General features: G+C 33.5%; 2 protein-coding genes across 7 annotated transcripts in view; both read left to right on the top strand.

Moving 5' to 3' along the window:
- LOC120269363 (pentatricopeptide repeat-containing protein At4g21300-like) lies at positions 1 to 4649 on the top strand. The gene is made up of 4 exons (XM_039276701.1): positions 1 to 2175; positions 2252 to 2340; positions 4045 to 4187; positions 4410 to 4649. The coding sequence occupies exon 1, from the start codon at positions 126 to 128 to the stop codon at positions 2082 to 2084; it is 1959 nt and encodes a 652-aa protein (XP_039132635.1). The 5' UTR covers positions 1 to 125; the 3' UTR covers positions 2085 to 2175; positions 2252 to 2340; positions 4045 to 4187; positions 4410 to 4649.
- Positions 4650 to 8667: 4018 nt separating this feature from the next.
- Positions 8668 to 27982, top strand: part of LOC120268275 (endoribonuclease Dicer homolog 4-like) — a 32728-nt gene continuing 13413 nt past the window's right edge. For 2 of the 6 annotated variants that reach the window (XM_039275717.1, XM_039275716.1), the window contains exons 1-10: positions 8668 to 8833; positions 8921 to 9005; positions 9084 to 9261; positions 9986 to 10096; positions 12584 to 12724; positions 12804 to 12876; positions 15821 to 15885; positions 15973 to 16116; positions 16196 to 16327; positions 16484 to 16618. In XM_039275717.1, coding sequence (XP_039131651.1) covers positions 8953 to 9005; positions 9084 to 9261; positions 9986 to 10096; positions 12584 to 12724; positions 12804 to 12876; positions 15821 to 15885; positions 15973 to 16116; positions 16196 to 16327; positions 16484 to 16600 — 1014 coding nt within the window. In that variant the 5' untranslated portion in view covers positions 8668 to 8833; positions 8921 to 8952 and the 3' untranslated portion in view covers positions 16601 to 16618. Of the gene's footprint in view, positions 8834 to 8920; positions 9006 to 9083; positions 9262 to 9985; positions 10097 to 12583; positions 12725 to 12803; positions 12877 to 15820; positions 15886 to 15972; positions 16117 to 16195; positions 16328 to 16483; positions 16619 to 19720; positions 20030 to 25765; positions 25786 to 27982 lie in introns of those variants that run through there. The other 4 variants (XM_039275719.1, XM_039275718.1, XM_039275720.1 and 1 more) reach the window with 4 other exon arrangements.

Here is a 27982-nt window from a genome sequence, read left to right on the forward strand (position 1 = left end):
CTCTCTCCCCATTCCCTCCTCCTCCTCCTCCTCCGTCCTCCCTCTCTCTCCGCCACTACAACGACCTCATCCGTCACCACACCACCTCCGGCGACCACTCCACCTCCCTCTCCCTCTTCCTCCGAATGCTCCCTCTCGGTCTCCGCCCCAACGAGTTCACCTTCCCCTTCGTCCTCAAGTCCTCCTCCTCCCTCTCCCTCCTCCCTCTCGGCCTCCAGCTCCACTCCCTCCTTCTCAAATCCGGCCTCCTCCTTTCCAACCCCTTCTGCGCTTGCGCCCTTCTCGACCTCTACTCCAAACTCGCCCCTCTCCCTCACGCCCTCAACCTGTTCGACAGAATTCCCCAACCAAACCTCCCCGCCTGCAACTCCATCCTCTCCGCCCTCGCCCGCCATGCTCTCCTCCAGGACTGCTTCCAATTGCTTGACGTCATGCAAAGCTGGGGCTTTGATCCTCCCGGCTGTAGCAGCTGGAATTCCATCATCGCCGGTTGTGTCCAGACCGGAGACATTGAGCTTGCCCTACAAGTTCTTCGCTTCATGCTCAACACTGTGCGCCCGAGTCCCGCTACGTTTAATACTCTTCTCCCTGTGATACCTGATCTCCGGTGTTTGGAGACGCTGAAAATGTTGCATGGATTTGCTTTGAGAGTGTTGGAGTTTGTGGATTTCGACCCTGTCGATGAGGACCGGTTGTGGGCGGCGATTGCTGCTGGCTATGCTTCGCTTGGTTCTTTGCGTGATGCTTCACTGTTGTTTGAGAGGATTCGGTTGAAAAGCCCTCGCCTTTGGGTTTCTATGATTTCTGGTTTTCTTGATTGTGGGGCTGTGGAGGAAGCGTTTGAGGTTTTTAGAGCAATGGCTGTTGAGTTTGGTTGTGAGGAAAGGCCTTTGCCTAAGGTTTCTCTTACTTTGTTGCTCCCGCTGTGTGGCTTGAGACCAAGGAATGGGATGGAGATTCATGGCTATGCTTGTAAAGTCAATGGGCTTGCATCCAATACTTCGGTTTGCAATGCTCTCATGGCTATGTATGTGAAAGCAGGAGACAGTGAGTCTGCTGATAATGTATTTGATACAATGCCCGAAAGGGATATCATATCATGGAATACGATGCTTGCGAAACTTGCTTTAGTTGATGACTTTGAGCATGTGTCTCGGCTCTTTCGAGCAATGCTTGCGGATGGTGTTTGGCCTGATGAGTATTCATTCAGCTCTGTGCTAAATGGGTGTGGGCATTCATCTAATCTTCGGCAAGGAATGGCTTTGCATGCAAGGATGGTCAAATGTGGGTTTTCACAATCTTATTTGGTGGTTGAAAATGCTCTCATGGATGCTTATGGGAAATGTGGCTGTGCAAGTGATGCAAGAAAGGTTTTTGATGGGATGGAATCAAGGGATACTATATCCTGGAACACTATTATCTCATGTTGTGCCTTCAGTGCCTCTCCTCGGGAGTCCTTCTCGCTTTTTGACAGGATGCTACAGCAAGGCTTCAAACCAAATAGAGTTACTTTTATCGCCCTTCTATCCGCTTGCAGCCATGCAGGTTTGCTCGAGGAAGGTCTCTATTTCTTTGATTCTATGGCTAGAGATCATGGTGTAGTGCGTGATTTAGATCACTATGCTTGTATTATAGACAATTTGGGAAGGGTTGGTGAATTGGATAGAGCCTACCAATTTATCAAGGGCATGCCTATTGAACCGGATGAGTGCATTTGGAGTGCACTCCTTAATGCTTGTAGGATTTACGGGAATGTTGAATTAGCTGAAGTTGCAGCCAAGAAGCTGATTCAGTTGGATCCCCAACATTCAGGGTATTGGGTCTTGCTATCAAACATCTATGCAGATGCTTCAAGGTGGGACGATGTGAGACATGTGCGTGCCGCAATGAAGCATGGTGGCGTGGTCAAGTGCCCAGGTTTTAGTTGTGTGGAAATTGGTGGCAGTGAGACACATAAATTCCTTACTGGTGATATGTCTCACAACCAGAGTGATGATATATATTCCGCTCTTGATGGACTAACAGAGAATTTGAAGGATGAGGGTTATATTCCACTACTGGACCACAAATTTGCTAATGTCTAACTGCTAAATTATCGGTGACATGGGGAATTGCTTGACTCTACCTTCATGGAAAAGCAAAGCTGGCAACGCTGATGACAATAGCTTGTATATTGTATAAAGTTTTATCTTTTCTTAAAAAGAAAAAGGATATATGCATTCATAATAAATATTTTTCCTCACCTTACCAGATTGTGATTGAAGATTCACTTACGCAATATGCAGTGTGAGATCAACTGAGCTGAACTTAAAACTGAGCTCGTGGATAAGCAAGTGGAAGGTAATTTAACTTATGGAAATTCTTTGAAAAAAGTGGAGTATATTTTTGCCAGTTCATGTTTGCAGTGTTTTATTGACGATTTATGCTAGTGAAAGTTGAGTGAATTAGGAGGTTCACCAGCTGATTTTTCCATGTGAATTTCAAGTTCATCTTAATCTGTACAAATTTCATGGTTGTTTTATCTTTTAGTTTTGGTGTAAAATGTATTTCGGAACTAGAATATGGGGGTAATTTTTCCTACCAGGTGGGTGGAGTAATTTGAATGGATTCAGGTTTGCAAGGATTATGAAGTAGTTCCTTCTATCATGTTTGCACAATTTGTTGAGATTCTTGTGTCAAGGATTTTAGGGTTTGATGTTAGTCTGCTGGCATTCATGTACTTGTGTAAATAGGTTTTAATTTTTTGATGAATTAAGCCAATTTATATTGGTATCAGGATCATTGGATTTTGGCTTTTAAACTTTGATAAAGAATTCTGGAGTTTAGAGGTGGTCGTGTTATGGATTATAATATACTTGTCTTTTTAATTTTGATTTGTCTCTGATACATATTCATTTTATTGGTTTTGCTATCTTTTCTTTCATATTTTGGTTATTATACATAGATCAAACTAGGAATAGGAGTATGGTTTTCTATTTCATGCAAGGGATAGTATAGATTAGCATGACAAGTAGGCTAATGTAAAGGTCTTAGGGACCTTTTAACTTAACGAAACCAAAGTTAAAGGAGTTTCAATGGTTCAATGACTATTTTAATTTCTTTCAGTTCAGATCATTACTTGGGGTAGTGTGATTTGCTGCTTTTTATTAAACAAAACTTAAGAATGATGTGGTTTATGTGTGCAAGAGTTAAGTTAGGTAATATAGTATGAACTAGGCATCAATTGGAACTTCTAGCCTACACTGGAACTATAGGCTAAAATCATTAGATATACCACAAATGTATGGAAATTGGAAACACTACCCTGCCATGGACCTTTTTTTTCAAAAAAGAAAAAATAATAACCATTCTTTTCTTTTAATTCGTCAAATGACTTGGTGTATGACAATGGAAATCAATGCATTTTTCCAAACAAGAAAAGTTTGTGAATTATCGAATTGAATTCTTTAACAGAATGAACAATTTCATTGCATTGGAGAATCATTTGTCCAGCATTTAGGATCTTTTTCACCAAACTATCACAAGAATTAGATGGTAAAGTGTAAAATATGTGGCTGCACTACAAAGCATCATTATGATAATTGTTATTCTTAATGACTAAATAAAGTAATATTAGGATCCATAAATATGAATGCAGTGAGCAAGATTCATGCTCTTTGTGTATCATATTCACATCTTCTTACTCCATATGATCTTTCTTTTAATGTGAACAACATCAATAACATGTTAGATGTTTTATTTTTCTTTTTCAAAAACAAAATTACAGATGTTTTTGAGTGCAATGAGTCATTGAGATATTGGAAGAAATTGATTGAATTAATTACAAAGATTCTAAATCATCATCAAATTTCTAAAATTGAAAAAATAACTTATCAAGAACCGTCTAGGTTTCTAATTTTAAATCCTTTATCCTCCTTTATTTCAAGATATTTCTTTGTTCACTTTATTTTCAGCAATAGTTTGTTCTAATACTTTTTATTTGGAATATTTGTTGATATTTAGCAGAAACTTTAACAATGCTATTTTTTTTCTTCTGTCTTGTAGGATGTACACTCATTTCTAAAAAATGCTAAAAGAAATTACTATGGATTTCGGGATGTTTTGACTTACAATTTTATTTTGAAATACTTGTATAGGCCACTGCTGAGTCGAAAATTTGAAAAGAGTGATAGGACAAAAATTACCGGGTATGAATTATTTGTAGAAAAGTAATGTATTTCTGCAATGTTTTTATTTAATTTGTTATAACGCTTTATCTCTTTATCTCAATTTTTAACTTTCTAACAAATGTCTTTTTTTTTCTCAAAAAAATGTGGTTGTATTAAAGAATATTAAATAATATTATATGATAAAATTTCTTGTATTTTATATCTCAATGCGGCCTTGAACATTTGTTTTTTTGTTGACAGTGTGTTTCATTTCAAATGAGGAAAATAACAGTTTCAAAGCATATCAACCTGAGAATTTCCTGCCTTTTGTTTACAATGTATGTGTATTATTTATGGGTTACATATCAAATAAGGAAAAAAAAAATAACAAAAGTGAATAATCTTTTTAAAATTCGGTGATAATATGATGCTTCTGTTTGGGTTTGCAAATGCAAAAGTAACATTCAGATGTAGTTAATAGCACTTGGTCTGTTCAGAACATGCAAGAGAATAATTGTCAACGATCTTCGGGATCCCATTGGTAGACACGGGTTACTACATGAACTCTCACCGAGCGTGAGAGCTCAATTCTCTACCGAGCGCATTTCCGTGAGTTGTGAATAGTAATTGTAGACGGGTGATTTCGATGCCCACGTGAGTGCTGGTCCCCTGTCCCCCACTTGCTCGCCCCGCCCTCTTTCCAAAAACATGCAAGAGAATAATTGTAAAATTTTGAAAATTTTTGTTAAAGAAAAAAAATTCAGAAATATATATATATATATATGTTTTGTGGTTACGGTAATGCTGCAATGTGGATCCTTATTTGTAGTAGGTTTTGCTTAGTAAGAAGATGATCACTAACTAATTCATGCACTAAAAATGAAAACAATTTTCTTTTCTTTTAAAAATAATAAAATTAAATTTTAAAAACGACTAGAAAATACATCTTTCTCGAGTGACAGCTAGGAAAAACGAGACGAAGAAAATAGCCGTCCTAATGGTGAAAAAATAAAAATAAAAATTAAAAAAGGGTAAACATTGCAGTTTTTTAAAAATATATATACCAAGAGTAAAGTGTAAAATTTGGCCAATGACTATTTCGATCTATCGCATGCGTCCCTTGCATGAGGGTGTTAGTCTCGAGTGTCAGCGTGGGCTCCCCGATTTCGATCCCCATCTCTACAAAGTGAGGCACGGTTCGTCGGTGAGCCTGCTACTCTAGTGTTCATCTCGGGTGCTCACTGTCGCTTTTCTCAAAAAATTGTAAAATTTGTGGTTGCACTACAAAAACACCATTATGATAATTATTATTCTTAATTACTAATAAAGTAATATTAGGATCCATAAATCATGCATACAATGGGCAAGATTCATGCTGTTTGTGTTTCATATTCACATCTTATTACTCTATATAATCCCTTTATTAAAAATAAAAATAAAAACAACAACAACTCTCTATGATCTTTATTTCAATGAGAACATCATCAACAACATTTTAGATGTCTTATTTTTCTTTTTCTAAACAAAATTACAGATGTGTTTGAACACAATGAGTCATTAAGATATTGGAAGAAATTGATTAACTTAATCACAAATTTTATAAACATCATCCAATCTCTTAAATTGGAAATAACTCATCAAGAGTTGCTTAGGTTTGTAATTCTAAATCATTGATTTTATTTTATTTTGAAACTAATTTTCTTTTGATGTTTGGCAGAAATTTAACAATTCTTCTTTTTTTAGTTTGAATTTAGTTGCAAAGAATGCGAAAAGAAAATCACCTAAAAATCATTTTTAGATTGTTAATTATAGAAGAGATGTCCGATGAGAGGAAATCGAAAAGCATGGATTATGTGTAGAGAAATTATAGGCATAAATTATTTGTTGAAAAGAAAAGCATTTTTTAGCAATTGGAATTTAAGATATATTGAATTTCTCTTTTGATTTTTAGTTTGCAATTGTCTCATACTTTAAGTACTTGTTTTAGTGTATTAAGTAATATTGAATAATATTGTAAGATAAAATCTCTTGTATTTAGTTATCTTTCAATTTTCATTGTTCAAGAATATCAAAATTTTCAATATAAATGCTTTGATTTATTAAATATTATAAAATATAAAATTTTAACCCAATGACTTTTCAACATTTGCGACTTCTTTTCTTCGATAATTATTAGTACTAATTTTTTAATCTTTTGCAAAAGTGTATTTATTTTGAAGAAAACTCAAGATAGAACTCCAAAGATCACGTAATATTTTCTGACATAGCTTGTTGCATTTATGTAAATAAAAATTACTCTTTTTTTTTTGTCAATGTGTTACACATCAACCAAATAAGAAAAGTGAACACACACACATATATATATATATATAATTTACAATTAACAATGATTTAGGAACCCATGTTTCTGTTTTTAAATAAAACTGTAAATTTTTAAAAATAAAAAGTTTCAAATTTTCAATTTTATGTAAGGTGTTTTATTTTCGTTATTTTCATAGAAAAAAATTTATGCTGACCGTGAAAAAGGATAAAATAGTAAAGTTTTGAAAAATACTATTAAACAAAAAATTATACACATATATATAGATATTCCCTTTTTTATAATATAATCTAAAAGGAGCTTCAATCTTTGGTGAGTTTTTCTTTGTATGCGAGCAATGCCAATTTTTATAATCAAACTAAAATGTTCGTTATTTAATTAATTGGTAAAATTAAATTAAAATTAAATAATTCAAAATTTAATTTGGAGTCTGGACTAGAATTTTTATTTTCTTCACATTCTAATTGTTATTAAAAACTAAATTATATTTGGGGTTTTTTCTAATATTAAAAGAATTTCTGCTTTTATTAAGAACTCTTTAATGCTTGGGAATCCTTGCAAGTTGCTACCTTTTTGCCTTTTTCTTTTGGGATTTGAGCCTTCTCTTGAGCTTCGGGCCTTCTTCTGCATTATTTTTTTTTGAAAATTATTTAATCAATTTTTGTAATTTGTTTTTTTTTATTTTTATTTTTTGAATTTTTATTAGTTCAGTAATTTTTTATAATATTAAACTTAACAAAGTTAAAGATAGTTTATTAATTTTTACGAAACGTTAATTTTAAAAATATACAAAATTTGACGGATAATTTATCACGATGGAAAATTTTAACAAAATTTTTTATTATTTTTTTAAATAAATATAGATAAATCAAGTGTTAAAAGACACGCACTATTATAAAGCATATGCGCGAATGTAATATCATTTGTATGTTTACTTTACTTTAACTCAAATCTATTTTTTAATGACACAAATATCTTTATTCACTGGGATCAGAGATCAATAGATCAAATAGTCTTTTAACTATTATTTTTTAAAAATATTTATTTTATTTATTATTTATTTATTTTTTCATCACTTTGTGCTTCTTCAAGCCTTCAAGTACTTCTTGCCTAATGACAAACATGAGAAAGAAAATGAAAATGATCAACATGGGGAGGGTGTGGATCCGTATTTGTAGTATGTCATGCTTGCTAAAATGATAACTGACTTATTCATGCACTGAAAATATATTTTTTTCTTTTTTTTAATAATTAAATAAATATATAAAAAAACTTCTCTCGGGTGACAGCTTGGAAAATCGAGATGAAGAAGAAAAAAAAAAATAGGGGTCAAACTGAAAAATAAAATAACAAAATTTAATATTATAGTTTTTCAAAAAAATAAAAATAAAAAATATATAAACATTCAAATAAAATGCGGGAACTTTTATGATCAAAAGAAATTATTTCATCACTCAATCTGAAAAATAATGAGTTTATTTTTCATGTGGAAAGATCTAATGTACTTTCTCTCTTTTATATTAATTGTCATAGTACTTTAGTTTTACACAAATATTATTTTTATTTTTGTTAAAATTATAGAATAAAAAGAAAAAAATAATTAATATTTATAAAATTTTTAAAGTTGACAAAATAATTTATTTATTTTTTTATAATATGACATTTAGTATAAGGTGGATGAAGTATGATTGAATATTTAGTATGGGTTAGTCACGTTTGTGTGGTGGTAAACAAAAAATTTTTTCAGTTTAAATGGTCATCGACTAAATTAAGAAATGCTGAGACCTTCCCGTCAGAAAAAAATAGTTTAGGGACCTTTAGATAATTTACTAAGCATAAACCAATAAACCATTGACTAAGAAATCAACGCGCAGTTTCCAGAAAAAAAAAAAGGAAAAAAAGTTCATTATTAAAATGCATTAATGCAGGTACCTCCAGGTAAAAAAATTATAGGGACTTAAACGTAATTTAATAACCACAAAAACACGCGTTTCATGCAAACCATAATTCCCTAAAAAAGTAAAAACTTATATTACTCGGCAATAAACATGCAGTATTTCCCAAAAAAAGAAAAAAATAGACCATTTAAGAGAATGCAGGGACCTCTTACACAATAAAAACTATCTCAGGTACCTCTTGATAATTTAAGCAGAAAACACGAAATCCAAGCCTTGCTTAAACCCCAAGCAACCAAGATACAAGCATATCAGAGAATCTCGAAATCCTCGTGCTTTCTCTCTCTCTCTCTCTCTCTCTCTCTCTATATATATATATACACACACACATCACGCTTTCGATCTCTGATTCTTGAACCGAAGCTCGAAGCCATTGAAGGAGGAGCACGCGAGGATCGGCAGGGAGTGAGGTCACAGCCGCCATTTTCATGGATTTTTTCTCTGTTTCCATGTTGTCGTTCTTGGATTTCTCAAAATCTTGGTGAAATGGAGTGCAGGGAATCGTTGGTGTTGTTTTCTTGAAGATTTAATGGAGGGGAGCTCGCGTTCGCCATTGAAGGACCCGAGAAAGATTGCTCGGAAGTGAGATCGGTGGTTTGATTTGCTTGAATTTCATTTTTTTTTAGTTTGATTGGTTTTCTTGAGCTTCTTTGATTGCAGTTATCAACTGGAGGTGTGCAAGAAGGCTGTGGATCAGAATTTGATTGTGTTTCTGAGAACTGGAGGTGGGAAAACCCATATTGCGGTGTTGCTCATGTATGAGCTGAGGAATGAGATTCTAAAACCCAGCCGCAGCATCTGTGTTTTCCTCGCTCCCACTGGCGCTCTTGTTAAGCAGGTTTCTTTGAATTTGTTGTTGTTTGATGTGTTTTTAGCGGTTCTGTTTTAGTCTCGCTGTTTATGGAGTTCATTTGTTGATTGTGTGTTGCTTGGCATATCGTTGGTTATGGCTTTAATGTTATCATTCCCTTTGCTCTGGTTTGCAAATTAAGGTTGTTTGGTCATCTTTTTAATGATGAACTATTGGAATTTTGGTATATTAACTAATGAATTGCTTTTAGCATGATCTTTATGCAGGATTTTGTTGATTTTAATATCATAGAGTAATAGTGTGCTGGTGAAAGCTGGGAGGCAATAGCAAATTTTAGTATTATGCACTACTTTTTCTATTTGAATCTGATATGGTGAGATGCCATAGCTGAGCTTGATAATTTATTCAAGCTTCATGGTTAGATCAAATCTAGCTAACCATTCAAACTTTAAGAAATAGACAACTGGTCTATGAGGACATGTTGAGTTCCCCTTTGCCTTCAAAATATTGACCAGGATGAGAGCTTGCGTTAATTTACTTCCCATCAACTTCCTTTGCCCTTTACTGTACTGTATGTTCTAGTATATCTTTAATGGTCAAAATAGAACAGAAGAAAATCTGTTTATAATACCCTCATACAGCATGGTATCTTTATAATTTTTGAAAACTTCTTTTGTCCATCCCGATTAAAATGGACATTTGTGTCTGTGGTATTTCACTGCATAAGAACTGACCTACTAAGCTTTTGCAGCAAGCCCTAGTCATTGAGAGTTCCACCAATTTTAAAGTCAGCAGCTATTTTGGAAAATGCAAGCGCTTGAAAGACCATGCTGAGTGGGATAAGGAGATTGATCAATTTGAGGTTAGATGTCTGATCTGTTTGTTTAGTAATGTAGTTTTCGAACTTCCTGTTAAGCCTTTTACTCGGTTTAGTTTATTTTGAATTCTGATTTTGATCACAACTGGTACCTCATCATCTATTTTTCCTAGAATGCTGTTAGTTTACACTAATTTTTTTCAATTCTGATGAAAAGTATGTTATTGTAATGAAGTGTAATACCTAAAATGAACTTCTGCTTTATCACCCAAAAGATTTATTATTTGAGTGCTGCACCTTCCTACATCAGTTATGGTTGCTTATTGACATACTCACATCAGTCCTTTTTCATGTTACTAAAATATTTATGAGTGAGTTACAAGGTATTGGAATTTAGAAATATCTAGTGTGCCTGCTATTCTGGGCTATTCAAGGATAACCCATTTGCTTTACTAATTCAGGTAAATTCTCATTGACTCCAATCTAATTTGTCTATGATGGTCTCAATTAAAGCGCATGGAAAAACCAATGAATCACAACCTTGTAAACCAGTAAATTATATATATGGATGACCTCTGTTGAAACATTAGCAATGCCATGATTTGCATTACAAGGTGCACCATTGCCTTTTGGCCTGTGAAAGGCAGAATGAGTGGAAGTGGAGCATGGGTGACTAGTCCATTTGGTATGTTAATAATTTTTAAGCTTGAGAATCAAAGCGGAAGTGGAGGAAAATATGCTTGCAATGTAGTCACTTAGTGATAATGAAGAGCATGAAATGAACAAATCGAACCAGTAGGATACATTGTTTCAATGAAAAAATCTAATATAAGAGTGATAATGGATTGAGAGTCAGTGAGATAAACATATTTTGTATAAGCTAATGCTAAAGGTACAAATTAGAATAAACCTCATCACTATTGATCATACCTTACAATGAAGACTCATCAGTTTGAAATTTGTTTGATCATCAGTGAAGCAAGTGCGTGCAAGAAGATTGTACTGCACTTGTATAGAGTGAAAAGAAGTGACATTATACTTCTTTTCTGTAAGTAGACTATGCTGACAAAAACCAATTAACTACTGGACGGTTAGTTAGGCAACAAACTATAAATGGCTAAAAGCACAAATATAAGACCACCACCAACTGTCACTGAAGGAAGGTGGAATCCTAATGAGCTTCCCAATGATGCAGTGTGTTAAAACTCATTGATGTTGAAGTCATCATTGATAGATAGACTTTTGATTTTGGGAAGGTGTGGTATCTGTTGGAGCTTTATGTGATTTGACTGTTGATAGAAAGTAGCTTCAAAGAGGCCCGTAGTGGTGAACCACATTGGTGGAAAGAACTTAATAGGAACATGCATGTGTATTTAAAAAAGGACTGATCGCATCTTCCTTTTATGAATTAGAAGCTGAGGTATTGCATCTCCAATGCTTATTCTTTCTTTTAACTGTTAACTTATATGAGATTAGAAGGGTCATGAAACTCTCATATAGTTACTTATACAAGATCAAAAGTTATTTGCCCCTCACATGGTTCCTGCATATATGCATGGTAAGAAATTGCGAGTGTCTTTTCTTTTTCACACAAGATCTATTCTTTGCTTTTATTTTGTGTCTCACTCTTTTGCTTTTTTAAAATAACATGGCGTTAGTTGCTTAGCTTAAGCCCAGGTCAAGTGGGTGATTATTAGATTTTCGAGGTGTGAATTGATTTACTCATTTCTTTGGTCAAATCTTTCCTATAGAGTACAAAAACCTGTATTTTTATTTGAGTGGTTTTCCTTGTGTTGCTATGGCGTGGTTCATCCAATCATCTCCATTAAAGGGGAAGGAAACACTACAAAAACCAGAAATTGTGGTTTGAATAGTTTATCTTTACCTTCACTATTTTTGGAATTGTCACTTTGTTTGCATACGTCTATGAGGCTTAGTAAATTGTTCATCATTGTAGTTTCTTTTGTGAGATCTTATTAACTAAGTATACACTGGCACATATGGTTTAAAATGCATTTTGAATAGTTTGAATAATCTTTCTCACCCATTTCTCCAAACCCATGTCCCTTGATTTTGGAGGTTTCATTTCTTTACATGATTTATAAGGAGATTGAAAGGAGGATGTAGAGGAGGAGCTGGAGTACAGAGGGGAAGAGTTTGGAGGAAGAAGAGGGCAAAATTTGATTTCTAAATGAGCATGAAGGACAATTCATGCTCAAAGAGTGAACTTAAAACCTTACCGCAATCTCAGCTAGTTTAACCCCAATTTAAATTGTCCAATGATGTTCAGTACTTTATTACTCATGTTAGACATTAATTGTTGTTATGTTTTTCATTTATTTGTGGATCAAAGAATGACTATTTTTGGAAATAATCCTGATGTAATGTTTCAAATCCAGGTTGGTTATCCATCCAATTCTTGCTATCATTGTGATCGACAGTATGAACCAAATGATATTGACACTGACTAACATTAGTTCTGGGATTATATATATATATATATATATTTTCTAATTCTTGAATCCCTTTCAGGTTCTTGTAATGACTCCACAAATTCTTCTCCACAGTTTACAACATTGTTTCATCAGGATGGAGCATATTGTCCTGTTGATTTTTGATGAGTGCCATCATGCCCAAGCACAGAGTAGACACCCTTATGCTCAAATCATGAAGGTGTTCATGTCTCAAAATCTGATATTTCATTTACTTTAACACTAATTGACCAATTCCTTTATTATTGACATATCTATAGGAGTTTTACAAGACGAACACCCCAAAAGTTCCTCGTATATTCGGTATGACTGCTTCGCCTATTGTTGGGAAAGGTAATTAACCTTCCAGTAGTAGGTTCACAGCCTTGCGTAGAACTGTTGTGAAACCCTATTTTTATGACATAATTATTGCATGCCATTGTTAATCTTTAAAATCGAATTCCTAAGTTATTCAGTCTTTGCTTGAATATTGGGTTTTGTTTGTTATCATCTGTTTTGTTTTCTTTTTCATATTTGGGACCTGTTTTAATAAAATTCAGCAAAAATGTATCTCTTTTTCTCAGGTTGATTAATAGGAAATTTATATTAGGATCAATTTCTATTTTTACTGGTTAAAATAGTGTTTAAGAAAATCTGTTTGTAATAATTTTAGAAAATTTAATTATCAATTTATATTTTTACTGCATCCCTGGAAACTGGAGAAAATCAAAGATCAATTTATATTTTTATAAAATTTGTAAGTTGATTTTTGACTGTAAGGATATATACCAAATATGATTTTTATGGGGGTATATTAACAATTACCTAGTTTGGCAAGGATATGCAAGCAGTTTTCCATTATAATGTATACAGATATAAACACTCATTTTCACTCATAATTTATTAAATCTAAAATACATGGGAGAGTATATATAATTATATTAGAGATATTTATATTTACAAAGCCAATTTATTAGAAATATTTATATTTATAACTTTTCATGGGTATGCATCATAATCTGTTGACTTCTTTTTGGTATGAAAGTAATTAAAAACTTTATGGTGGCCTCTCTAGATAGTCTTTCATGGTTGGTTAGATTTTTTCTGGCAGGTATTTCTAATATAGTTTATAATTTACTTTAAAATATTGGCTAAAAATGTTTAATCAAAATTATTTATTTATTGGATTTTTATGTATCTATAAAGAATATTTATGATTTAAAATCAAATAAATTATATTCATGTCATGTTCTTATAAATAAAAGAATTAAGATATGATGAGGGTGCAAGTGGCACTAAAATTTTTTTGTTTTGTTCTGGTCATGGTTACAATGCCAGTATACTTGTTTTGTCTTGTCCTATCATGTCTTGTTATGTCCATGGGTCAAACTTTCCTTCAGGCTAAATTTGATTGGGTTAAGGAAGAATTGCGTTAAGTTGGATTTGGTTTAGTTGTTTGAGTTTGTTTTGGAGGAAAAATTTTATTTAAAAATTTGGAAAAAAATTAAGGAAAATTTGAGTTAATTAATACTAATGAAAGTAAATATTTTAAAGTTAAAATTATACTTTTTAAATTAATAATGGGTGTTTATTAATGTTAAATTTAATATTATTGATAAATTTAATTTAATTAATTAATTAATAAAAAAAGGGTATTTCTAACTCAAGTTATCCTTGAAAGATCTTTGGTTGGAGGTAGTATTTCACAACCAAACACCTCTTAAGAAATTTCATTTGCATGTTGATCTTTATGGTCTATAGACAAAATGCTGTGTAATGATATGCAAGGTATGTCCATGTTGAATTGCCAAACTTTTTATATGGCCACTATTTTAATAACATGTTATTTGTATAATTTTATAACAATTGTTTGGGTGACACAATAATATTTGAAAAACATTTGCTGATTAATTGCTTTCTAACAATTGCATTGTCATGTTTTCATTTATAAATCTTGTTCTCTAAAATAATCTAAAACATGTTCTTAAAAAAAAATGAGAACTTTTTCCAGGAATGGGATATTTGATATTCATGAATATTTTCAAAACAAGCAAATGCTTGGTTCCAAAGTTATTGTCATCGTTTATGGTTTTTTTTGTGGGAATAAGACAATCGTTCTATGTCTCCTTTGGGTGATAAATTTCCTAATTTATTGATTGTATCCACAATTTATTTCAGAACTTGTCTTCTTGTTAACCATAATTATTTAAATGAAGTAATGATTGTTGCTATTAATCTTCTGGTTTACCTTTATAAATATAATGAGTCTACCCTCGTGTAAATTCAACCTTTCAACTACAATTCGTGCCTTCTGTAAGTTTATTTTAGCAAATCAACATCAAATTTGATCTAACTTGTGATAAATAAGAACTACTTATGGAGACTAGTTTCACTTGCCTATAGGGATACTCAGCAATAAGCCTTTGTTGGAATTAATTTTATCATGATTTGTTCTCTTTATGCTTATTTCAATTGACACGATGCCACGCTCATTTTTTTGTTGATCAATCATTATTGTGGCTAATTAGGTGTTTAACTAATGTAAATCATTTGATGTGATGATTGGTTTTCTAATTTAACCTTAATTTAGTCATGCCCCAGCTTATTAAAGCAAATTGGTGTCTATTGTGTGCTAATTTTGCCAATTAGACATGCTGATTGCTTTGCTATTTGAAGTCAATTATGCAACTAGATTGCAAATCTTCATCCTTTCCTTCATTTGTTCCAGTGGGTCAGCTCACTTCATTTAAATATTTCTACTTTTGTGCAAGTTTGTGTTAATCAAGTCAGCAATTACTATGTCATGTTGTTTATTTGTAAATTCAGATTGAATTGATGTCCAAGTCTAGACTAGTGTGGTCAGTATCCTATATGATCTCACATGATTCTGCATCTTTCTTAAATTAGCTAGAGTAACTTTTAGGCTCTATATGAGCTGGTGCAAAATAGAGGAAGAGGAAGAAAACAAAAGATTAGAAGCAAGAAAATGTTGTGAGTTCATTTTTATTCATTTGCACATTCATCTTGTTTGTGTTCATTCAGTCAAAGCCAACAATATAATTTGCCTTAGCATTTTCTTTTCCTCTATTTTCTTCCTTCGTTGGAATATCTTAAGGCTTTGACAATGGATGATTTCTTATTTGTTTTGCTCATGTGCTCATTCTTCCAATGATACCAACAATTATCAGTTAATTTTTGTGGCTTTTGATCTCACATTTTCTTTTTCCCACTTAAATGTTAAGTTTACAATTACTCCAGTTGACTCCCTTTCTGGTGTCCGTAAAAATTCTTGTTCCAGGCGGGCTGAATCAGTTGGAATATTCCAGGCGCATCAACAGTCTTGAGAATTTATTGGAGGCAAAGGTGCTAGAATTTATTGGACTGGCTACAGATATGATAAGCTCCGTTCAGTTCTTATATGTTCCCTAACCTGTTTCCATTATTGAATAGATATGTTCTGTGGATCACAATCTTCAACTTGAATGTGTTGCTGCTACTCCAGATATCAAAATATACCTTTATGGTCCAGTAGCCAACCATTCGTCAGGCTTTATTGTAACTTGCACACAGAAACTCGAGGAAACAAAGGATGAGGTAAATACTTAGTTTTTCATGCTTAATCCTTTTTATGCTTCCTCCAGCTCTTCGTATTATATTTTTGTGGTTTATGCAGTGTACCCGCACGATAAGGAAGGAGCAATGTGATGATTTTCAAGAACTCCAGAAGCAAATAAAAACTCTTGAGAGGATTCATGGCAATTTAGTATTTTGTCTGGAGAACATTGGGCTTCAGGGAGCATCATATGTGAGTAGCTAAAATTATATTTTTGGTTTTGATTTGCCTACTTTGGAGTTAGCATTAAATTGTTAGTACTGATTTTCATTCTTGTTTACTTTTACAGTGTTTTGACATTTATCTATTGTTTGAAACATGTTCTATATTTATTTATTATTTTTAAAGGTTGCCAAGATCCTTCTATCTTCTGACCACAATGACCTGATGCAAATGGAGTTGGACAATAGTGACAAAGTTGGTTGCATAGCGGATCACTATTTAAAAATGCTCGTTCAATCCTGAATGTTGACTTATTGCACGGTAGGATCTTGACCAAGTCCTTATCTTCATTACTTCAGCTTCTTTATATAATTTCACTGTTCAAAAATTTATAATAGGTATTATTAATATTAATATTTTATAAAAAATAATTAGTAATATATTTTGTAAATGATTATATCTTATGAAAAAGAGTTGTTGGGATAAGCTTGGGGTGTTTGGTTGGAGAATGCTGGTAAACGCACCTACCAAACCCCCACATTTGGATTTAACATACTAATATTTATTATCATGTATTAGATCTTAAAATGCAGAATGTTCAAGTTCCTGAAAATTATCATATCAGTTATTCGCTCATTGTGAGAAATTGGTTTTTACTAATTTGTATGAAAGAAATGTGTTTCCTGGCTGGTCCTTTTTCAGTTTTCTTGGTTGCTTGCCAGCCTAAATGTTATGTTGGCGCTGATGCAAACTTGTCTTTGATGGTATTCATTACCGTTGGAACAAAATGGCTTAGCTTGTTTGTTGGTAGAATTAGCCTCAGCTGTATTTTATCTACATCTTGTCCTGATCTAGATACTTTAATTTCTTATTTAAGAGGTTAGTTTGTTAGTTTCATCTATGTTAGATGCAACTGAAACAAACTATTGAAAGATAAGGAATCTCAAATTTATTGATAGTTCTAGATAAAAGAATAGTCTATCACTTCAAATTACAATTACTATTGAGGCACAAAGATTAGGGTTTTCTAAATTTAAGGCAATAGATGGTGTTACCCTTATACAGTCTAAATGCATGTCGCTACTCTAACATCCTTTTTTGCAAATTGTTAATGAAGAAGTAAACATCAATAGTTTGTTGAAAAGAAATTAAAAATGGGCGAGCCTTTGTGAACATATTAATACTGTGTAAAATATTTCTATTCTTCATTGATTTTAGATTGGGTTACAGAGGAATTTATAAAGAGATGCAACAAGTTGTTGTAACAAACTTTGGAGTTGTAACAAACTTTGGATTCACATTTCAAAAATTCCCAAGGGCACAACTGCACCAAAGACTTAGTCATTTGGGTATATCATCCTCCCTCAAGTTGGCTAGGAGGAGCTCGGACAGTCATCTTGTCTTTGAGATCCAAAAAGCTTTAGCTAGGGGCTTTGTAAAGGTGTCCGCTAATTGGTTGATTGTGGAAAAATAGGATACATGAAGTTGTCGCTTGACTACTTTGGCACGTAATGAAGTGGAAATCAATCTGAGGTGTTTGGATCAAGCATGGAACATCGGGTTAGCAGTTAACTAGGTAGTTAATATGTTATCACACCATAATTCGGGAGTTGTAATTGGGTTAACCCAATTCACCATGAAGATATTGGACCCACGTTACCTCGGATGCCAAGTAGACCAACGGTTTTTATTCAGCATCAGTGGTTGAACGGGCAGCTGTTCGTTGCTTTCGTGAGGACCATGACACCAAATCTGATCCAAAATAACCAACAAAACTAGATGTGCTCTTGCGATCTAACAAAGCACTTCCCTAGTCGGCATTATTGTAACCATTCAATTGAAAAGGATTCATTCCTTCTTAGCAATAAACCATGATGCCATGTTCCACGTAAGTAACACAAAATGTGTTTAACCACCCCCCAATCATCAACAATTGGATTGTGCATTCTCTATGCTTCTTGGTTAACAACATATGATACATCAGGTTGTGTAAATGTAAGGTATTATAGGTTACCAACTATGCTTCAGTACATGGTTGGATTGTGGAAGCTATCATTTTGTGTTCTAGCATGTCGAGTACAAGCTGGTGTTGTTATTAGGTTTGCTTCAGCCATTTGAATTTGTTGTAAGAGGTCTGTGATGTATTTTCTTTGGGAAAGGAAAAGTTCTCCCTGTTTGCGGGCCACCTCTATTCCTAAGAAGTAACCGACTCCTCCAAGGTTTCTCACTGGGAACTTTGCCTGCAAGTTCTTTATCACATCTACAATCATATTGTCATTGCTGGTAATAATAGTCATTGGCATATATCAAGCAATAAACAAATATAAATTTGTTTATCACCTTGTCGATAGATGTATAAGGAGGTGTTAGCCTTAGAGCCTATAAAATCCGAAATGAATCAAAATAGCTGTCTAGAGTTTTGAATCATTGTCGTGGTGCTTGTCGGAGGCCATACAAGGCTTTGTGCAAGCAACGGACGTGTTGGAAAATTTGGATCAATGAAGCCTTGTGGTTGTTCCATGTCCATGACCATTGGTTTTTCAAGAGTTCTGTAAAGAAAGGCATTGGAAATGTCCAATTGCATCATTTTCCAATTGAACCTAACGGCAAGAGAATAATAATCGAATTGTGATGGGTTTAACAACAGGCCTGAACGTTTCATTGAATCAATTCTGAGGAGTTGGGTAGACTCTTGATTCTGTAAAGCCATTTGTTTCCAAGGATATTTGTGGCTTTATGTCGAGGCACCAAGTCCCAAGTTCCATTATTCACAAGAGGATTAATTTCAATCCCCTTAGCTTTCTTTTCCAAACCTTATGTTTTGCAGCTTTAGAATAGCATGTAGGTTTAGATTCTTGAAGGGTTGTTCATAAAATTCTAGGCTTTGTATGGCTAGTTTTAGCACACGTTAGCATATGGTCAGTGTTAATAGAAGGTGCTGATTCCTTGGGCTTTTTGTTCTTGATGAACATGGAGATTGCGCTGGATGTACAATAGTTGTAGCATGTAGTTGTTCGGATGTCACAGAGGGTTGATTGGCAGGTGTTGGATTTTAGGCAGCTTCTTGAGTAAATGTAGGAACATTGCTTGTGGGAGTGTGGTTATCATTATTTTGGGCCCTACTTAATGCATGTATGAGAGTGTCACGTGGAATTGATGATGGAGCTCCTTGTTGATGAGTATTATTGAATGGCATCATTGGATATGGAAGTTGAAGAGTGAGAGTAGCTCCAGCAGTATTGTCCTTTGGAACACATTGCTTTGAGGAATCAGCATCTTTTGGTGAATGGTAGAACCTGTTCATCAAAGAGACAATGTCGTGACATATAAATTTTTATATGTAATTACATTAAGACATTGATATATCCTATATGTTTCGACAGTATAGCCGAATAATACATGTGTCTTTGATCTTGGTTCTAGTTCGTGGTTTGTCTATGGTTGGAGCCATGGATAACATCGGCAACTGAATACATGCAAAAGATGGATATTTGGCCTTTTTCCGTGGAGCACTTCAAAAAGGTGACTTATTTTGCAAGGTTGATTGAGAAAGCCGATTGATTGTGTAAACTGCAGTTGCGATTGCGAAATCCTGATATTTAATATGGACTGAGCATGTGATGACAGGCAATGTGTAGTATCAATAATTTGTCGATGTTGTCTCTCAGTGAAGCCATTTTGCTCAGGTGTATATGGGCATGAAATGGGCTGTGTAATGCCATTGTCTATCAAATAAAGTTTTTAGTGCTTGGTATTCTCCTCCACCATCGGATTGTAATTGTTTGATTGGTCTTCCCATAAGTGTTTCCATTGTTTTCCGAAATTTAATTAAGCATTGCAACACCTCTGATTTATTTTTGAGAAAAAAAACCTAGCAAAACTTTGTGAAACAATCAACAAAAATAATATAATAAGAATGCCTAAACTGGAAGTTTCCGGAGCCGGACCTCATATATACGTGCTATACTAATTCTAGCGATTCGGTAGCTTGTAGGATCAGATTCTAGTGAAGCTTATGTGTTTTATTGACACTGTAAGCAACACATTTATGGAGCACTTTATTACATGCATTAACTTTGCTTGATTGTTGAAGTGTGACAACCACTATCCTTGGATTTACATGCGCAAGTATTGCATGGCAAGTTGAAAAACTGCAAAGATGAGCTTGAGGAGAAGGCAATTGTTGCTGAAATGAAAGAGAGTATACTTCTTTATCAAGTTGTTCGTGATGTAATACCTCCCTGTGTGAATATCCTTCACTTGAAAATAATCCGGAAAGAATTTAATAGAAATATCATTAGCTCTTGTGAATTCTCTTGACGACAATTAAATTTTAACATGAATCAGGCACATGAAGAATTTTTGTCAACACAAATAATTTATTATTTAATGAAACATTGGACGAACCAATATGGGAAATTGAAATGGCATTACCATCGCTAATAGAAACTTCTTCTGGCCAGAATACTTTGAATGTATTGCCAAAGTCCCAAGATCATTTGTGATATAAGTGGCTTCGCTGGCTAAAATTCATGATTGGTTGGGTAGACGCTTGGGTTGAATATTGTTCGAAGTGGAAGTATAATTGGAGATTGGAGGTGCAAACCGACTGTTACCTGTACGTGGTGAGGGATATTGTTGTGCTAAATGCCCATAACTATTGCAATTGAAGCTTTTAGATGAGTAGTGAGCTGTTAGAAGAAAATCACATGTTGAATATTGTTCATTCTTCAATGGAAGTTCTTCAGATAAGAGTAACCCAAACAAATCTTCATAGTATATAGGCTGGAGATGCGGCTTAATATTCTGTATGAAAGGGCGGTATGTTGGTCCTAACCCTTTTAAAATTGCATTCACGAGTTCATCTTCTGAGATTGGATGTTGAAGTGCGTGGAGTTGATCATACAGCTGCGTGGCTCTTAACATGAAAGTTTGTATATCATCATTTTTTTTGTTGGAGATAATAGAGTTGGTTTATGATTTGACGCACATGAGCTTGGGATCTAAATGCATAAGTAGCTGCAAGTTTTTGCCAAGCTTCTCTAGCCATGGTAACTCCGACAACCTGTTGCATGACTGATTCTGAGAGTGAGTTCACAATCCATGATAACACCAGTTGATCACGTGTTATTCATTCATGGTAAGTTGGATTAGGCTGATCTTTAATGATGGAAGATGGAGTAATCGTAGTGCCATCTACAAATTGAAACAAATTATAACTTTTGATTGCGGGAGTTAATTGAGTGATCCATAGTAGATAGTTTGCGGATGTAAGCTTAATGGAGATTGGTTGTTGAATGGTGGGAAAGTTGTGAGAATGGGTGTGTGAAGAGGGGGTTGAAATTGAATTGGAGGTAGTCATCTGCATTAGACAAAAAAAAATGGTTAAGCTTTATGGTCACTCTCTGATACCATGTAAAATATTTCTATTCTTCATTGATTTGGGATTGGGTCATAGGAATTTATAAAGAGAAACAATAAGTTGTTACAAACTTTGGATTTGTTGTAACAAACTAGGGATTAACATTTCAAAAATTCCCAAGGGCACGCCACACCAAAGACTTGGTTATATGGTTTATTACTTTGCATAGAACTTTGAACATAGGGATGATTGATAGGGCCTTGTTGAAATGTTGGTTAGCAAAATAATATTCGATTTTAATATGTTTTATTTGCTCATGAAAAACCAAGTTGTGAGCAATCAATATTGTACTATTATTATTGCAATAATAAGATATAAGCTTAGACTAAGGCAATCCTACAAAGCATCTAAAAGCTAATGAAGTTTGATAACCTGACTTGTGGTATTTACCATAGAATGATACTCGGTTTTTATCCAACAACAACCATTTGTTGTTTGTTTTTATTCCAAGAGATTAAAGAATCTCCCATATAAATACACCTAGTAGTAGAGTGGCGATATGTGATATCTTTTGCTTAAGCTGCATTATAAAGGTGATATATAAACTAAAGATGAAATTCACATCAAACTGTACAGCTGGATGAGTAATTGTGGGATCCACCAAAAGGGAACAACTTTGCAATATAAAGCGGGATCATCCAAAAGTGTGTTATCATGTGGGAAAAAGCTTAATATTTTGCTTAAAAAGTGTAGTAATTGGTCTTTTCATCGGTGAGCATATGCAGTGATATACTTAGTCTGAGGCAAGATATAATTAAGAGTTAATGAAGCTACTTCAATCTAAAGAAAATAATATAAAGGGCTTAAAATTTTCATTCAAAATAATTTTGCAAGGTGATCTTTAAGAAAGAGAATATCATTTGAGTCAATCTCAAATAATAAATCATATTATTTATATGCAAAAGCAAGAGACTTTTGCCACAAAAAACATATAAGTCAACACGACAAAATCATAAGGTGAATTAACAAAGCCTAGTTGGAGTAATTCTAAATTGAACTTCTCAAACCAAGCATGGGCCATCTATTTGAGACCATAATGTGCTTTACGAAGATAATACTTAACCTCTTAGCATGGAGCAAACCTGGAGGAGGATGCATGCCCACCTATTTAAGTAAATCTCTATTTGGAAAGCCTTTTTTTCTAACTATCGATTTGAAATAGAGGTTATTGTTGGGTATAAGTAATGATAATCAAAATACTTGTTGAGATCATTTTTTCCTTTGGAGCAAATAACTTTTCATAGTCAAAATTGTAATATTGAGAGGAGCCCTTATCCATAAGATGAGCTTTAAAGTTTTTAAGAGATCCATCTGTTTTTTTGTGTTAATCTGATATATCCACTTATAACAAATAATATTTTCTAAGAAATCCTTCTGTTTTTGTGTTAATCTATTGTTATTATTATTTTGGGCGTAAATCTTTGCATAGCTTTTTGCCAATTAAGATAAGATTAGTTTTCTTTAAAGGAAAAGATTTAAGGAATTTATGGATGGTGAACATAACTAACAGTCAAATGAATAAATTGAAGTGAGTTATTGATGTATACTTGTTAGGGGTCAATGAGTACAAGGTGGTTGAACTTGAATAGTCTGGGGAATACTTGTGTAGATGGAGATGGTAAACCCAGTAGAATCATTTGGTCAAGATGAAAATAGATCCCTCTTTAGAATGCTGTGTTGCTGCCTTGGAACTACAAGTGTGAACTAGTGTAACGGAAGACGGTGAAAGGGAAGTGTGCTAGGAATAATAAAAGTCATAGATGCATGTTGATTGATAATAGGTCGATCATAGTTAATTAGAAGACTAAGAAGAGAACAAAACACTTAATGAAGAATCAAAATTATAAGTTTCTAGGAAAGCTACATTCCAAGAAACATATTAATTCATTAGTGCTAAAATTAAAATACAGATATCCTTTTTGATTAATTTCTCAACCAAGAAAAATACACATGCTTTATTTTGTTGATAACTTTGTGCATTCATGAGTAGGTAACAAAACAAAACTAGTGCACCCCAAAGCACGAAAATAAGATTAATTGAGCTGAAAACCGTGTATAGTATGAAAAAGGGTGGAAATCAAGAAGCATAGAAGGAATGTGCTTAATGAGATAAACAATAGTTAACATGGCTTCACCCCCTAACATGGATGCTACATCAGTAAAAGACAATAATGATTTGGTTGTTTGAAATAATGTGGGGATTCTTTGCAGTTTCATTGTATTTAGGAATGTAAGGCAAGAAGTTTGATGAAATTGTTCTTTCAAAGACCAAAGTTTTGAGTAAATAAGATATATACTTATATGAATGTCTAGAATCTAAACATAAATATTTAATTAATTTCCGAAGCGGTGTATACTTTTTGTAATAAAATGAGATATTGTAGAAGTTAAAAGTGCTTATGTATTAGGCAAATATCCATATGTAACATGTGTGATCATCTATAAATGATACAATAAAATGCATGTTCATTGTCACCCATAGGTGCAGGTCCTAAATGTCCCAAATGCCCCAAATGATCCAAATCAAAAGCAGATGGGGCAATTGTAGGACTAATATTAAAAGGTACAATGGAGAATTTGGGCAATTTATACCAATGACAATTTAAAATATCACTTACATGTAATGTTCTAGACATACCTGGGCAAACTAAATGCTCTAATATGGAGGTAAAAATATGATCCAACTAAGAATAATTGAAATAAAACAATGTAAAGTGAGAGTTTAACTTGAGAGTTTAACTTGAGTGAAAACAATGAGATGTTTTAAAAAAAAAATCCAAATGCAAGATATGAAAATTGTTGGAAATATAGTCCTACATCGGTTGTGTGATAGGAGTGTAATGAGTTTATATATAGGCATAGGGGTTGAGCCACTAGTCTTGAGACTTTTTGGTGTAAGACCCCTAAGCTTATGTAGGACCCATATAGGGCCCACTAGTGCAAAATATAAAATCTAACAAAAATGATTCAACTTAAACAAGTGAGAACATATACAACTTGTCTCAATCTCCATGCTTATCTACTGTATTCTGCATAAGAAGCAACATTGAAGATTATATGGTATGTTAAATCAGCAAATTGACTAATAGATGATAAAATAAAGGTAAGTTTGGGGACAAAAAGAATATGATTAATAGTGAAGTGAGGTAAATTGATGCAACTAATCCCTTGAAGTGGCATAATGGAAGCATATGAGGTATAGCCTTACTTAGGATCATCAATAATAGAGGAGCAATTAGACCGAGGGAGATCCAAGGAAATGATATGATTTGTAATGCTAGAATCAATCAATGTGGTAGAAAGTTATGTAAAGGATAAAGAGTGTACTTTGTGTAGAGAGGGTAGGGTACAAACCTTTGAACCGACAAAATTGTTGAAGTTTCTTTGACAAATGTGTATGAATTTCTTGTTTACATATCCTATTGGGTAAATAAAGTGCACTTTAATCCGTGGATAAGTTCAAAAAGACATTGGTAAAAAGTCCTTGTGCTGCTTTGCTCAGTTGCAGTGGCAGCTTGACAATATACAATGAGTGAGATTGATATGGAACATTGGTGAGCTCGGCTTTGAAATCAATTTATCTTTTTTTTTGGTAGTTTGCGTTGTTGCTAGCTCGTGGATATACTAAGAAGCATTATAAGGCCATGCTTGGAAGAAAGCTATAGAGGGGAATATGATTGCTTTTATTTCTTGTGGTGATTGGAAATTATTTACTGTCCTCTGCACACTGATGTCATTGTTGGTATGGGGTATTCACTCCAAAATATCATTTGGACAGTTTTATTAACTGATGGAAAGTTTGTTTTATGGCCAAAGCTGGCAAAGTTATGGAGTGCAATAGTTGACACTTTTCATTAGTTGTACTTTTAGCTATTTGAGTTTTGCTATCCCTTGACATAAACAAATGTTGTTAAATGTATCAATTTGATGTTAAAATAATAGCTTTTTAAATGATTTACCTGAATGGTGGGTGTCAAATCTAATCAAAATTAATTTTGCTCTATTAATACAAATAAATTGTGTATATGGTGTTGTGGGCATTACAGTGCCCAAATGGTATTCGTTGATCGACAAAGTACTAAAGGGCACGTAAACATGTTCTCTCGATCTTCTGGTGCAATGGGAAATTGATGAAAGCTTGAATAGCCATCAACACAACAAAAATGAGAATGACCAGCCAAATGTCCAGGCATTTGATTGATAAAAGGTAGTGAAAAAAGATCTTTCCTAGTTGGGGTATTTAACTTGTAATCTTTACGAATATGCCATTGATTTGTATACGAGTAGGAACTAACTCATTATTAGGGATTTGAATTGTAGTTGTTTTTTTTTGGAACAACCAGGATGGGACGTACCCAATGACTTACTTGAACTCTTAGAACATGGATCCACTTTTCCTCTTGTAAAACATGAGTTTATTGGAATTTATCAATAGAAGGATTTCATTGTCTCCTAAGAACATATACTTTGGATGAGTAGGCAAGGGCTTTGATTTCAAGTTTCTTGCTTGCAAAATAGATGGAAGTTTTCTGTGAGATAGAGATAAATCAATGTAACCAACATCGTACCTTATGGTCAAGTGATTCTGGGCTTGTTTGGATTAACTTAAAAAAAAGTGTTTTTTTTTCAGTTTGTAGAAAGGATTTTTAAAAAAAGTGTTTCTCAGAGTAAGTTAAGTGTTTTGTTGTATTTTATGTTTGGACAAGTTAATGCAGAAGTACTTTTATTTGTGAAATTGTTTTAGATGGGCATTCTTGAAAGTACTTTTTCATATGTCAAATTACTAAAATGAGCCTTCTATTGAGTTATTATAATATTTCAACTGATATGCATTGCAAACGATACTAGTTGCTATTGATAATGATAATAACAACACTAATAATAATAATGATGATGATGATGATGATGATAATAGGGTTGTTAAAAAAATTGGCGGAATTTTTTATTTCAGAAGATTAACTTGATAATTTCATAACCCCCAAAATAGCTTTTAAAAGTGCTTTTCCTAGAAGCACCACATGATCACCTTCTGAAAAAAAAAACAGTATTTTAACTTTTTTTAAACATCTGCTTTTGTGGAAAAGCAAATGTAAACATATTTTACTGAACCCAAAAGTGCTTAAAAAATAAAAAAGCACTTTTGCGCTTTCCAGAAGCCAATCCAGACAAGCCCTCAAGCTCAAAAGCTTGTGTCTTGAACATGATAGTTGGTGATAAAATCCTTTTCCATATTCTGCAAATTTCTTATCTTTTGGTTATGAAGTGCGACCTTTTGATTATCTTTATTATTCAATTTAAACAATTCTTGCACGAAAAGGTTGATAACATCCACAACATAAATAGATGACACATCTTTAGGGTATCTTATGGTATCATAAATTTTAAATTTAGCGATTTTATCATCAAGTTCCATGGCGATAGTTACATTGCACACATTAATCTTTGTTTTAGTTGTCTTAAGGAATTTTCTTCCTAATAAAATTGTAGAGTTAGGGAATTATTTTCTTTCACATGAGGTACAAACTTGATGTAGAGTTGAGGAATACTTTTCTTAATAGTTATCTCCAGCACTTATTTTTTCATTACCTTTTAGTTTTCTGCTATTGATGCATAATTCTTATAGAAATTTGCATAGTCGGGTGTTTGTTTGATTGCATCATGCAAGGGAATATTTACGTCTATCTTGCAGAAAGTCTCAGAGAATTTCCTTTTCTTTACTTTTTTTTTTTCTTAGGGGTTTTGCAAATCTCTTTTTAAAATTAGGCTTTATTTCTAGAACTTTTGGTGTTTATTATTGATTGTTTTAGGTTAATTAAATTGTTTTTGGGGAGCAAAAAATTCTTTTTGTCTGTTCTTCTAGGGCGTCTTGACATGCTACACTTCCACTGCTTTGGATTCTTTTGGTTTTTTCCTATTTCACATTAATTGATAATGGGTTGTGAGGTCAACTAACCTTGAGCTTGTAATCTACTTACAGATGATGCTTGCTGCCTCATTTTGGTTTCTAAATTTTGAATGCTTGATCTTGTCTTTCTGTTGAAATTGTTGTTAGTAGCAAGGGCTTTAATCATATCTTCAACAAAGTAGATCATGGTTTGAAGTATGATGTTGCAATGGACATGTTGGTTTTATGATAGCCCACCACTAAGACCGGTGGCGGTGCATCGATTGTCAAGTAATAAAGTGATGAGTGAGGGGTTGTCGTACTCCCATGAGGAATGAGAGTAATAGTAATAACCATATCCTTGCTATTTAGCTTTCTA

Source organism: Dioscorea cayenensis, chromosome 9 (genome assembly GCF_009730915.1).
Source record: "Dioscorea cayenensis subsp. rotundata cultivar TDr96_F1 chromosome 9, TDr96_F1_v2_PseudoChromosome.rev07_lg8_w22 25.fasta, whole genome shotgun sequence".
NCBI lineage: Eukaryota > Viridiplantae > Streptophyta > Magnoliopsida > Dioscoreales > Dioscoreaceae > Dioscorea > Dioscorea cayenensis.